Here is a 15,082-nt window from a genome sequence, read left to right on the forward strand (position 1 = left end):
CAGCTGCAGAGAGGACTACTCACTCCAGGGCCTCCTTTCTGCTGAGAGCTGCAGATGTGAGGATGACGAGCCTGCAGAGAGGAGCTACCCACTCCAGGGCCTCCTCTCTGAAAGCTGCATAGATGATGAAACAACCAACTACAGGGAGGAGCTACCCTCTCTGCTAGGAGTTGGACATCATCTGATGGGATGACCTGCCTGCAGAGGGGAGCTACCCTCTTTGCTAGGAGCTGAACACTTGACAGGGCACCCTGGCTGCAGAAAGGAGCTGCCCCCTGTGGGTCTCCTCTGAGCTGTTATATTGCTCAATAAAGCTCCTCTTCATCTTGCTAACCCTTCACTTGTCTGTGTACCTCATTCTTCCTGGTCACGGATGAGAACTTGGGACTCGCTGAATGGCGAGGCTGAAAGAGTGGTAACACAAACAGGGCTGAAACATGCCCCTTGTTCACCATGCTGTGGGTGAAGAGAAGGAGATAAGAGCTGTGGCCCTTTGGGAAGCCCAGACCTGGGAGCTCCCTGAGCAGGGCTGTGACTCCCACTTTGGGTCCCTGCAGTTCCTGGCATCTCCAAGCTTCTGGGCACCACTGTGTTCCCTAGTGCCAGCCATGGAAGCTGCTGGTGGTGTGCCTGGTCTCGCTGCAGCCTCACAGACAGCCAGCACCCATGCAGGCACGTGGAGCTGTCCGCTCCACTGCAGCAGCTGGTATGTCTGACTGTGTGCAGTGGCCAGGCCCCATGCTCGCTCACACACCCCTCGCCACTCCACACCTGACTTGCCTCTGGCAGGCATGGGATCCAGGCCAGTAGTAAGAGCCAAATGCAGCCTGCAAGGCCAAGTGGGTGGAATGAACCCAGTGGCCTGAGCAAATCTTGGGCAAATGCGTCACTGTCCACAGAGATTTCTGGCCAGAAAAGTGACAACCCCAAGGTGTTGTAACAGTAACATATAACAGTAACAGTAACCTGTAACAGTAACATGTGAGTTGGGCCTTTGAATGTCTATATCTTGAACCTCCACAATTAACACTAGAGCTTTCCCACTGGGGATCAACCATTCCAAAGATGAGTTACAGATCTAAGTCTCAGAGGGGGCCTTCTGAAAGATCTATTGCTGTTATGTTTTCAGTGTAAGGCTATTTACTAGGAGGACTTCTCTACACTGAGGCAAAAATTTGAAAAACAGATTGGCAATGACTATCTCACTGATGGTTATGCTGGTTAACAGGGATATTTTCTGAAAGCTAATTAGAGAACGCTTTACATTTAGTTTAAAAATAAAATATTGTTCTCAGACAATATTCTAACAGAAATCATTAGATTTTAACCCTTTGTTTCCAGGGGAGAAAACAAGACATGATTTTCCACATGAGAGACTATGTAAAATACCCATTTCCTAGGACTAAGCAATTTAAGAATTTATGAATTCTGTGCATTTTAAATATACAGGCCACAAACAAGTATGAAAGATTCTGACTATACCAACTGGCACTTGGTAAATAAGGCAAAATTCTATGTTTATACTATGTGCCAAAAAAGAAGTATTAGCTCATTTTTCCCCATTAGAAGTCAGGTTAATAGCTGGTATGCATGTGAACAAGGGAGCATGAAGATACTCTTGCTCAAATTAGAACATGGCAAAGATGTAACAGGCAAAGGAATGAAGACAAGTCAAATAAGATGGCTCTGTCACTTGTATGAGCTCTGTTATAAAGTCTGGTAGAATATAGAGTCTTTAGCTGGCATGTTTTTAATTACACATATTTTAATCATTCAATCAGAGGGCACAAACTATGCTCCCTGGACTAAATCTGGCTTGCCACCTCCCTTTGGATAACTTGTGAGCTAAGAATGGCTTTTATATTTTTAAAAAGTTGAAAAAAATTCAAAAGAATAATATGTAGTAACACATAAAAATTATATGGAATTTAAACTTTAGGCCAGGCATGGTGGTTCATGCCTGTAATCCCAGCACTTTGGGAGGCCGAGGCGGGTGGATTGCCTGAGGTCAGGAGTTCGAGACCAGTTTGGCCAACATGGTGAAACCCCATCTCTACTAAAAATACAAAAAATACTAATTTTTGTATTTGGTGGCAGGCGCATGTAATCCCAGCTGCTCGGGAGGCTGATATAGGAGAATCGCTTGAACCCGGGAGGTGGAGGTTGCAGTGAGCCAAGATCGTGCCATTGTACTCCAGCCTGGGTGACAAGAATGAGATTTCATCTCAAAAAAAAAAAAAAATCAAATTTTACTGTCTAGAATAGTTTTACTGGAATATGACCATACTCATTCACGTAATGTCTATGGCTGCTTTCACTTCACACTCAATAGCAGAGTTAAGTAGCTGTGACAGAGATGGTATGTGGTGCGCTCATTACTTTGCACTGCTGCTCAGGGCACTACAAATTGCAGTGACCCTGTTACATCTTGACTGTTTCAAGTGCCACATGTATCAGGATACCACAACATCTTTTTTTTAAAATTACTTATTATGTAAAAACAATAAAAGAAAAGTGGACTTCTTCTAATGTTAAATTTTTAAGGCAAAGTGAAATGCAGATAACTTTGTTATGGAACTAATGGCAAAGTATTATGTTTACTGTGCAATGAAGTAACAGCTGTGGTTACAGAATATAATATGTGTCAATGGTTAACAGACCAATGGTTAATCACAGTGCTCCCAACTCATAAGAAAGCAATGGATCAGAAAAATAATATTTAAAATGAAATATATCATTACTGCAGAATTCCCTCACAAAAATAAAAATGAGGCTACAATAAAAGTTAAGTTTCTGAGTGGCTCATCTGTTAGCTAACCAAGGAAAGCCATCTACCTATTTACCAATGGTGAACTGATTAAATCTGTGTGCTTGCAGTAGATTAAGAAAGGGGTCCAGAGAAACTAGATTTAAGATTATCAGCCTTTTAGTGAGAATAGATGATTGAATAGTTGAGGGCATTAGGAACAATATCAATAGTAAACTAAAAAACAAGGCAAGTGACTTTCCTCGGTTCTTGATGAGGTGACAAATGTTACCAATAACACTAAGTTGTTTAGTCAAGAAGTCGATGCTGAGTTTGAAGTGACTGAAGAATTAACCTTGAATAGTCTGCATAGAATAACTATGGGTAAGAATATTTTCAAAGCGTTTGAGAAAACAATAATTCAGTACAACCTGAAGTGGAATCTGCTGTGTTATATTTCATGGTAGTGAAAATGTGTGGAGCAGAAAAAGGTGTAATTTGACAAATTTAGAAAGCTTGTGAAAATTTGAAGTGTTTAATACCTACGATTATTCATTGTATTGTTTTGATCAGTGGTCCTAACTGAAAAATATGGAAATCTATCAAGTGTTACTGGATCAGTACTGTCAACAGTAAACTTCATTTACTCTCATGGACTTAACTATTGTCAGTTCTGCGAATTTTTGTTAAAAATAGAGGCTAAACATTAGCCTGCATTATGCTATCACACAGCATTTCAATGGCTCAGCACTGCTAAAGTTTCATAGTGATATTTTGAACTCAGGGCCCAGATTGAACTTGTTATGAATGAGAAGAACAGCCTTCAACCTCTATTAATGGACACTAAATGGCTTTGAAAGTTAGTTTTTGCGGTAGATATGATGATGTTTCATAATAAATCCAACCTAAAATTACCAGGCAAAACAGTGCTTACATACAAAGTTTTTACTGTAGTAATTTTCAAAACAATGAATGTTTAATTACAAGTAATATCAAGCTGCTTTATATACTTCTTGTGCCGTCAAAAGTTACAAGAAGCAAGATCTTGATTCACATACAAATGTACAGCAGATATGTTTTTTGAGTTCAAACTACAGTTTGAGTAGTGTTTTACCAACCTCGATGCAAGAGCAAAGGTGATTTCCATATCTCAAAATCCATTTCACTATGCAACTGAAGAGCTTCCACCTAACCTTCAATTGAAAGTGATTATCTGCAATGAAATGATATTGCTAAAAGGCAAATATCAAGAGAAGAATCTAACAAAATTCTACAAATGCCATATCAAAGAGACATATGCTCAACTGAAATTAGATGCTTGTAGGATGATATCAGTATTTGGCAGTACCTATGTGAGAAAATATGTTTTCAAAGATGAAATATAAAAATTTTATGATAGATCAGAATGTTTGTACTCAATTTTGATGGCTAGATCACTAACTTTAAATTCCAACTAAGTGAAATGTTATCCCTCCAAAAGAATTCACTTCTCACTCATTATATTTGTATTACATAAAACTGTACTCAATTGTTATATTTTGAATTCTATCAATAAAATTTGGTGGAAATTCGTTTTTTCTCCTGTTATATAACACTTACATAATATCCTTGATTTGCAATACTGACCTGCAAAATTTTACTATCTGGCCCCTTACAGGAAAAGTTTGCTGACCCCTGATCTAAATCACTGGTTTCTAAAGCAGTTGTTCATCAAATTCTTTTGTATTTAAAAAGAAACAACATTAGTGATTCACCTGTAATTTTTTACACAGGCGATTCTGATGCTCTCAGCTGGCCCTTGGCATCACTGGTCTATAGTTATTCCATCCCTAATCCCATTTACCATGAATCATTTACAGCTGGAATCATCTAGCCTCACTTCCAATAGAGAGAAACTAAGCAGAGGATGCCTACAGTTTAGTTGAGCAAGTCATTAGGAAAACTGGTTAAAACCCTTAGGATTCCTGATTCCTGATTATTATAAAATAAAATTGACAAGGGATCCAGAAAAATAGTTTTGAAAAACACAGGTACAAAGGTAGAAGAGTAGAAGATTATTATTCTTCTTAGCTTAGTTATAAAGATACCCTTTGTATCTTTAATGAGCTAACAACAGACCTATTATTCATTTACTCAACAGATATTGACTGAATACTTATTTGTATATGCCAGGCAGTTTTCCAGGTACTGGGGATATAAAAGTGAACAAAAAAGACCAAAATCCCTGCCTTCATGGAGCTCACATTTTAGTGGATGGAAGACCATGATATCTCAGTGTTCCCCTTTCAAAATTACCCAAGGTGAGCGAAAAATTTTAGAGTCCAAAACCTCAATTTACTATTATAGAGAGATGACTGTTAACAAATTCAAGGTAAATTTGTATATCTGATGTTGGTAAGATGAGGGAGTCCCTGATAGACTGATCTACTGATTTACCAATGACTTCGGTAAAGTATAAAGTTTGAGGCTAGGTCATCAACAGAAAGTGACAGGCTGGATGTGCATGTGACTGGAAATTTATATAAGACAGTTGACTCAAGTAGTTGAAGAATGCTGCACAGAAACAAAGTTAAGACTACTCACCCAGTATGAAGTGCCCATTAAGGTTGGTCATTAATGATACCAACTAGCCTTGATGCTATATGATTTCTTCCAACAGTGCACAGAGTTCATCTAGAGATGAGATTTTAGGAGGTGTATAGGAATGTAGAAAAAAGGGTCCAAGAAACAATTTTTCTGCTAGACAGGGATGATCATGATAACCATGGAATTCAAGTTGCATAAGGAGGAAAGTAAAGATGGACGGGGGACTAACAGATGGAGAAAGTGGTAGAGTTTAGTAGGTTTGAAAGAAGCAGAAGGAATCTGGGCTTCCAGAGATGAAAAATAGAATGAACAAAGGCTGGCTGAAGAAAACAGATGGTGGTTACAACTCTTTTTGTCCAATAAAATGTCAAAATCTTGAATCAAAGGGGCGAACAGGAAAATAAGTTTCACAATGCTGTTACAATTTCTTGATGTCGTTATTTCAGAAACTATATGTTTTAGTATGAAATATAAATTAGAAATTAACTTTAAATGCATTAGAGGAGGTTCTGTTTAAAACAATCTTGGAGTGTATTAACACTTAAGGCAAAAAAAACTCTTTACAATGAATGCTGATTTAATTTGTTTTCTCTAAGTTTAGATAGCTACATACAAATGTTTCTTAAAGTAGGGTTGTTCTGCAATGAAGATAAAAACAGTATGAGCTAATTTTTCATTAACGCTATATCAGTTGAATCACACACAGATGAAGAATTTCAGACTTTCCCCTGGCACTCAGATGATGCCAATAATCTGTCAAGTGGCAGGAAGGTAGCCTCAGTGATCTCTCAAGGTCTATGACATCCCTTTAAACTTATTACACCTGGGGTCCAAGTTTGGTCCTTTGCAAAACGCAAATCCATGGGTCTCCCAGTTGGTTCACATTGACAAAGGTAGCTACAGAAATTCACAATCAATTTTCTACTATCTCACTCATACTTTTGGTATCAATTTTCTTCTGTTGCTTATACAATCTTCCTTTCAGACAGAGCTTAAAGCTCAAACTTGGGTTAGGGTAAATTACAGTTCTCTTATATTGAACATCACTTTTATCATTCCAGAGTCTTTATTGTGGGGTGGGTAAGAGACTGCTATGTTCACAGGGAATTCATATTAGATTAGTAGGCTAAGGAGAGACTTCTGTAGAAATCATCTTAGTCTTCACATACTTATCAGCACCAGAATCCAGGTAGGGCATCACAATCTTCTGACACCCATCATTGACAGCCTCCTTTTCATAATGCAACCATTTAGGGAGAACACACAGTTGGAGTGTATTACAGTACAAAGAAGGCATTGAAGCACCTGCAACACTGCTTAGTGCCTTTGACTCTGCAGTAGGAATAAGGTTAAAGGGGAAAGAATGGTGAAGAAAGAAGGAACAGACTGTATTGCTACTAGCTGCTGATTCTTAGTCAATCACGCCTATTGCTGATTTATAAAACCATCTTCTTCTAAAAGTCCATCTTTCCTTTTCAAAATACTTAGCAAATTCCAAGAAAAAATACCTCATCTGGCAGGAGGTTTGAGTCTTTGCCTTTGTACTAAATTTATGTTCAGGAACGAAAACTTTTGCTAGAAGCAACTCACCACTCAGTTGCTGGGCTGCAGCCAGGCGGCTGGGCTTCAGGATGAACTGGCACTGCATCTCTCGGGGCAGCTGTTCCATAAGGAAGGGCTCTTGGAGGTTGAAAGGGGTGGTGGAGTCTTTTGATCCTGGTGTCAGGAGTGCAGTGTCTCGAAGATGGCTCATTTTAATTCCATATGGATATTCATGCCCTACACAGAGACAAATCTAAATGTAGACTTCAGGCTGACTGGTACTGTTAGCATGTGTACTACAAAATAGGAATGTACTGCAATTTACTCCTGGGACTTTTGGCATAAAGAATCCCTTTGTTTGACAGAATGATCATTTACACTCTTACAGTTGGAGATCAGTATGCAGGTGGTCCTACCAAAGTAGTTTTAAGGGGAGGAGGGAGAAAAAGAAGAAAAAAATCTTTAAAGATTATCTTGTTTGGAATGAATGCACAGATCAGTTTGCGAGTTCCATAATGCTGACTTTTCCAATTCGTGCATCTAAGGAAAATTAAAGGTATTCTATTGTCTCCTTTGACATTAACTAGATCTATAGATTTTCAGCAAATAATGTCCTTGCTCAGTCTCAAATCTATGATTTAAAATATTTTTTTCTACCTACCACAGAAGTATAAGGATCTATATATGTCAAGTATCACTATTATTAATATTATTTAACACAAGATATTTGCCTAAAAACATTTCATTAATTTTTATTAGTTATATAGTTAGTTACTCAACTGGTTTGATTTATGCTTCCCTCTCACTGCTGCCCTCTGAGACTGATGTTCAGAGGCAACAATCAGAAGGAAGACTGCAGGGGATCAGAAACACAGAAACAGATGCAAAAAGGAATGTACAGACTATAAAAACTAAACCCTGGACATCTGACTACAACATGATTTTAACTCTTTAGTATTCTAACTAATTACATCCTTTTAGTGTAATCCTCAAATACCACTGATGTAGATTTTTTTTAAGTACAGAGAGCAAGTTCCCTTCTATTCCTGACTTATCACTAAATGTAACTCAGTGAACTCTTACTCTTCCTTTTCAGCTGGTCTAGGCATACAATGTCAATGTTTCATTAATATCAAGTACTACGGCAACTTGCAGAGATTAAGACAGAAAAAGGCTTCTATGACAATAATAAAACAAAATCAATTTATCAAAATAGCCGGCAGCTAATCTACAATTGAGGTTTGCAGAACACATTAAAATGATTAAGCATTGCTGCTAAATCATGGGACAATAATGTCCTATGTCCTGTTGTTTTTCAGTAAGAGCTAGTCAGGAAGCTTGTAGCTGTCATAAGCCTAAAAGTTACCATCTACATAGTTTTCATTAATATATTTTATTAAAACAATTATTTCAAGTGTTTGATTTTTAATAACTTTATTGCTCATTGACTATTATAAAAATGACAACATTAAAAACCTGAAATACAGTCAATTTTGTCTTTAGCTCTGTGCATGATCACTTTCTGTATTCTAAATCTGAGTATATACATTTGTAGAAAAGTTTGGTTTTAGATTACTAAGATCACTTCAAACACTGAATTACACAGTTGCGACCTCATAGATAAATGAAAGAATTACATGAAATAATGCATACAATATGCTCTGCACGATGTCTGGCAGGTAGCAAGCATTTAAAAATTGTTAACAGAAATTGTCATCATCATAATTAACATCGTCATCATCTCAAGATCTGGTAAAGATACGGTCCTTTATTTTAATTGTTCTATTTCTGTTAACCACACTGAATGAAATTACTGATCAAGAAATATTTTTTAGCTAATGATTTAAATAAGGTAAAATGTAACATATTTATCAATAATTCCTCATGACAAATGCTGGAAAATCTGACTAGAGAAATAGCAAAATAATTTAGTTATTGAAATAGCAGATAATAAAGACTTTTAGGAGTCGAAATGGGTAAATCTGATTTTCTTCATGATGCTTAGGAAGGTTCTGGGTACATAGCAGGTATTACATACTCACTGATGAATTAAGATGCATAGTTGTATTTTAGGTGGTCTTCCATAGAGACACATAGGAGGTAAGGGAACAGGAAATTTAAAAACTGAATATGAAAAATAAATGTATAGAGAAAAATAAATACCAACATATTTCTTTCTTAGAAAAAAATTTAAAAAGGTTTGGTAGGATAATTCTTGTTTGTCAAATGAAAAAGCAGAGAGAAAAGTTTATATTTCTCTTCCCAACTATACCATTAGCTGCTTGAATGAGGAGATATTATTTGTCTAGCACATAGTAAATCTTTGATAGATATTTATTAAATGAACACCATGAAATTTCATATTTAATAGTATTTAAGCTTAGGACCATATGACCAATTCTCGGAGACACTTAGAATTATAATTAAAACACAATCAATGCTATCTTAGACTTTTGCAAAAACTTACCAATGAGTGGGTATGGAGCCTCCTCTTTGCCAGAATTGACCCACAACTGGTAATCTCTCTCAGAGCCCTTAGAGATAAAAGAGTTAAATGTCACAATAAATCTTTCACATTTGATACTTGAATGAGGACACATTTTTTTTTTGGTTATGTGTCCTCCCTCCTGTCCCCTACCCAGTGATAGTTAGAGATCCATGAACTGCAGTGGAATCAGGCCTTCACTATATAGGTAGCCTACAGAGTGTAAAATCATAGCTAGGCCCCTTTGCAAAGGAAAAACAATCTTTCCGGCTCTTAAAGGCTAATCTCTTCTTTAGAGTCCTGACTTCTGCTATGTCCCTCCACTTCTCAGAGAATATTGGGCTTAACCTCCAACATGCCCCTGCAAAGACAACCTTATTATCCAGAAAACCACAAACACTGCTGTGTCTATGATTAAAAAGTAATATCTCAAAGGCTGATTATTAGCTCAGCTGCTTCTGAGCAGGAGAATGACCAAGAAACTTTGAGGAGATAAGTAATTGGCACAACCTCTACTGGCTTTAGTTTAGGCAAGTTCAGTCCTGGGGAAAGAAAGGACAAGAATTCTGTTCTAGAGAATAGGCCCAGTCATAGAAAACAATAAAATTGTTCACTAGCAGAATTATAATCCAGCATCATTATAAATCCCACTTGAAAGAAATGATACTAAATTATACAGATTTCGCTGAATCCTCTAGGAGGGATAAAACAGAAATGTTTTAAATGAAGCTAGAACAGGTAAGCCTGTTGGCAATATTTCATATCCTTACCTTTAGCTTCTGATAAAAAATCATGGCCCTGCCCTTACAATACCATAAAAACCATTCCACCCCCCATACTCAGTTTATCTGTTACTTCCTCCCTGCCCCATCCCTCCTAGTCAAAAAATTTATTGTAAATAGGAAGGCCAATCTAATAAAAATCCTTTCTTTTTATATAGTGTCTGAAAACACTGTAATAATAATCCCTTAAAACTGGTATAACCAAATAGTCTCAATTCCTAATTAAATTAACAGTTTTTTTTGGTCTGAGGAGATTAATAATTTTATCCAAAGGAAAAGCATAGTTAAAAGAATGAATCATGTCAGTAATTCCTCTACATACCTCTAAAACTATCTACTTTCTTCCAAAATATACTCATATAGCTTAGAAATTAATGGAGGTGCCTACTTTACCCACTGCATATATTTTAAATGTAATCAAATTTATATTACTAAATTTAACTAATTATCAGATTATCCCAAATTCTGGTTGCCCTGAGTTCTAAAGGGCTTACTATAGTACTGTTTATAAGCAAATCTAAACAAAATTAATAATACTATGGCATGTCTTAAATATGTGTCATGAATTGCTCTGGAAACAGTGCTCCTTGAATGATGTAACGTGACACATATTTAAGACATGCCATAGTATTCCACAGTATTATTAATTGTATTTAGATTTGCTTATATACAGTGTACTTTCATATTTACAGATAATCTCACTCAAGGAATAGTGTTTTTTAAGTGCTTCCTTTAGTTATCATCCTTTTGAAAGTCATTCCCTTTAATGAAAGTACTCATTCTGTGGGGTTTATACAACTGGTAGCAAGGTGATGATGACAGTCTTCCAGTTCTCTTTCCTCTACCTCGTCCTCAAATGTTCTAATCTTCTCCACTCCTAAAATTCTCAAAAATTCACCTCTATCACAGAAAACAGAAAGGTACAAAGCTAAAAGTAAAACACGGAAGAATGTGGTGTGCACACTAAAGCTCTCCAAATCCATGATCTAATTCAAAGCTTGTCTTTTTATTTACCAATTTATCAGAGGTATTAGCCATATCATCCTTAGGACTTGTAGCCAGCTAATATGGTTTTATGTAAAAATTCTATTATAGAGCAAATTCTTCAGAATTCGTCATCCTAAGACTGATTGAGTCTTGGGATAATAACAGGATAATTATATAGGGGAAAAGTCAAATTGTGACCAGTAGCAAGGGGAGAAGGAGGATGAAACTTTATTTAGAACTTTATACCAAAAAATTTTTTGTATATATATACAGCATATATAATAAAATACATATTGTCACTTTAAAATTATAGTCCAATCTTATAATTTTCAGTTCACACAGGTTTTAAAATAGGAGAACAGCACCACCCATATATTAATCATATTAAAGCTTTACTGTTCTTATTTTCTATATTTTGGGGAATAAAATATGACTTTGGTATCTCTAATAATCAGCTGTCTTATGATGGAAGGAAAATACTTACATAAATTTAAATAATCAAAGTTTATTTTTAATTAAGAATGTCTAGCAGAATAACTTACAGTTATCCCTAGCATTGGTAATGACATGTTGATAACTTCATTCGCTGTATCTGAATTCATTACTGTTATAGTTTTAGACTGTAGAAACAAAATAAGAAATATAGCTATAAAATAATGAATTTTAAAACAGGTTAACAAATAATCATTGTCAAATGATTATCGAAAGGCAAATGTTGATTTCAAACGTGGACAAAGTAAAGCATAAGATTTAGGTAGAACACAAACCTTTGATTATAATTTGCTTTCATTCCCTCATAAATTATGCCCTCTAATAAAACATTTCTCTTAAAGGATGCATGGCTTACAGAATATAAAACTTAAGCAAATAAGAAAGACTAAATATATTTCAGAGAGAGTACATGGACCCAGCTCCCAATTAAAAAAATAAATCAGTGAGGTTGGTCCTCTGTCTTATTTCCATAAGGCAATGGGTAATAAAAAAAGGCAAGAGCTGAATCTCTTTCTATTTCTTCCTTAGTAGTGTTTTCACAATACAGGGTTTTATTTCTTTGCGTGGTATAAAGTCAGGTTAGGTAAAATCAGGATAATAACTGGTTACAAAAGACATTTAAAGCTTAGAATTTTAAAAAGTCACTATTGGGAACTTTCCATGTGTCACACACTGTGGCCACTAAGATTTTAATTGTTGAAATCTTTGGAGGACATAAAACCAATGAGTCTAGAAGAAAGAACTGAAAATTTTAGAAACCTCAATTCTATTATAAACTCTGCCAATGAATAGAATATCTGTAATAGCTCTGTGCTAAACTATATTGAATACTTTTACTTAAAAATAGACAATTTGCAGCAAACAGTAAAAGAGTTAACAAGCTCACGCCTGTAATCCTAGCACTTTGGGAGGCCGAGGTGGGCGGATCATGAGGTCAGGAGATCGAGACCATCCTGGCTAACATGGTGAAACCCCATCTATACTAAAAAAAAAAAAAAAATACAAAAAAAATTAGCTGGGCATGGTGGTGGGCGCCTGTAGTCCCAGCTACTTGGGAGGCTGAGGCAGGAGAATGGCGTGAACCCGGGAGGCGGAGCTTGCAGTGAGCCGAGATCGCTCCACTGCACTCCAGCCTGGGCGACACAGCGAGACTCCATCGCAAAAAAAAAAAAAAAAAAAAAAAAGAGTTAATAAGATTCTGAGATATCTATAGAGATTGCTGAATTCCAAAATACATTATTTAAATATAAAACAATGTCATGTTGTAAAAAAAACTTGCTACATACATAGGTTTTACACATGAGAATTATAAGATTAAATCAGCAATTAGGGCTGTGTCCCTGACAGAGAAGGATTAAATGGCACAAAAAAGTAGCATAAATACGAAAATGATATAAAAATAAAGGTAAATGAAATCTGATAATTCATTATTTATCCTTCCATTAACAGAATTTCTTCTCTATGAGTGAATTATTTGATATGACAAATTGCCTCTAAAAATTGTTTAATTGAATTTTAATTTAAAAAAGCATTTTAAATGCACAATTTCAAACTGTGTTCCTGGTAGCCCCAAGGATTGTGCAAAATTGTCTCAGAGTGAAACAGGGAGTCTTTGGAGCACTCAACCCAGTGTCTGTCTTCTACCAGAGTGTCATAGGTATAAGATATACTGGGCTTTAAATTGAGAGATAATTTTTAAAAAGTCTAAAATTTTTTCCATTTAATTTAAAGAAACTCTCCCATGAAGTCTTATAACATGAAGAATCTATCCTCCCAATAACCTGGTTTCTAAGATAGTAGTTTTTCTTAATACTAGGCACGTATGTTCAAAACATAATTATAGAAAGTATATTTTTTTCCTACATGCCTTTCCAGTATACAAAACAAATGAATTTCAGCAGATAGAACTCTTTGGCTAGTAAACAAATAACAGACAAAACTGAAAATGTGGCAATTTTGTTCCATATTAGCATAATTTACTGACAAGGTGTGTATAACTAGAGGGCAAAGACAAAGAATGCTTCCCACACATGCACTCCTATTTGGGGGAATCGCTCTGGAGGCAGGGCTCCCTGAATGAGAGTCTTGTTATGAAAGCTACTTTAGACAGCAAAGGACAGAGTACGTCACATCATCCTTGACTTAACCAGGGTACTAGTGATAAAAACAGAGCACCCAACCTGACCACATCTCTTATCTTCTCTTCCAAAATGACAGTGGGACATCAGTCCTTTCTCAAGTACACATTTTCCATATACTGAAAAGAAAGTGTCAAAAAAAATTTAAGGGATTTTCCAGGAAATCCTGAATGTAACCAACTGCCACAACTGAATCAAAGCAGACAGAAAAAAAGTGTTTTTGTTTTGTTTTGTTTTACATTGCTACAGGAGATCTCTGTAGTCTCATACTATAAAAATTTGAGTATTTCCCTCAAGCAGTGACATCTGGCATTCAGGAGTTGGTCAGAACATTTGCATAACTTTTGCTTTTGGCCAAAACATAACTATTTTGCACTACATATTTTTCCACACATAAATAAAACTATTCTGTGTGATCTAGAGCTGCTGTGAAGTATGACAGTTGATAGTATAAAACATTCATAAGTTTTCATATTTTTCATAATTGATAACATTTATCTCGTACTATGATTTCAGTCATCAATTTATACATAATAGCTGGGGTTAAAGACTTAATATTTATTTGACTAATATGATAAACATTGTGAAGTAGTAAAATGCTGATCCCTTAAAAATGTCACCTCTCCTAGATCATCCTCCTATTAACCTAAGGGATTCAATTCCTAAAAACTTAAAGAATGAAGAACTTTTCAAAACCACTTTCTGCTTAAGAAGTGACAAGTTGGGAAAAAAATTGCTTAATAATAATAGGAAATACTCCTTGTGGAAACAGCTTTACTACAAGCCTCTGCAGCTGCTATTGAAAAGATTCAGAGAAATATTCGTGCCAGAGGGAGGAAAGAGACATGTCACAAGCAATGTTCTTTCCAAGCGTAAAAGTTTAATACTGTAGTTCATATGAATTTCTCTTGCTTTATTTTCTCTAGGGTTTATTTTTCATATATATGAAGACATACATATAACCAGGAAAATGCATTTTCCCCCTGTGGTATTTCTAAATGCCTACCTTCCATAGCACGTACACAGTCTGCCTGCCTGCCTGCCTGCCTGTCTCTCTTCTTATCCATAGTGTTCTGTCTTATGCAGGGACTTGGAATTTAATTTTCTGGCTTAGAAACACTTACATAGGCACAATTCCCAATGTCCTTGGCGAAGATTTTGAGGGGAATGCTCTTCGGGTAGTCCTTTTCTTTCTCTAGATTGATGTATCTAATCAAATGCAACAACAACCCAAAACAACACTGAGTCAGATGGAATTCACTAATAGCTTATTTTAAAAATCAACTTATTTTGCTAATATTTCCAATATACTTATATGCTACTT

The 15,082-nt window shown here is 36.0% G+C and overlaps 1 protein-coding gene across 2 annotated transcripts in view; it reads right to left on the minus strand.

The window, feature by feature from the left end:
• ARHGAP20 (Rho GTPase activating protein 20) overlaps positions 1-15,082 on the minus strand; it is a 132,176-nt gene that overhangs the window by 22,588 nt on the left and 94,506 nt on the right. For both annotated transcript variants that reach the window (XM_054440284.2, XM_054440285.2), the window contains exons 6-9: positions 14,883-14,967; positions 11,671-11,748; positions 9,342-9,408; positions 6,923-7,111 (exon numbers count right to left, since the gene is read on the minus strand). In XM_054440284.2, the coding sequence (XP_054296259.1) occupies positions 6,923-7,111; positions 9,342-9,408; positions 11,671-11,748; positions 14,883-14,967 (419 nt within the window). The remainder of the gene's footprint in view (positions 1-6,922; positions 7,112-9,341; positions 9,409-11,670; positions 11,749-14,882; positions 14,968-15,082) is intronic.

The sequence above is a fragment of the Pongo pygmaeus genome, chromosome 9 (assembly GCF_028885625.2).
Source record: "Pongo pygmaeus isolate AG05252 chromosome 9, NHGRI_mPonPyg2-v2.0_pri, whole genome shotgun sequence".
NCBI classification, from domain to species: domain Eukaryota; kingdom Metazoa; phylum Chordata; class Mammalia; order Primates; family Hominidae; genus Pongo; species Pongo pygmaeus.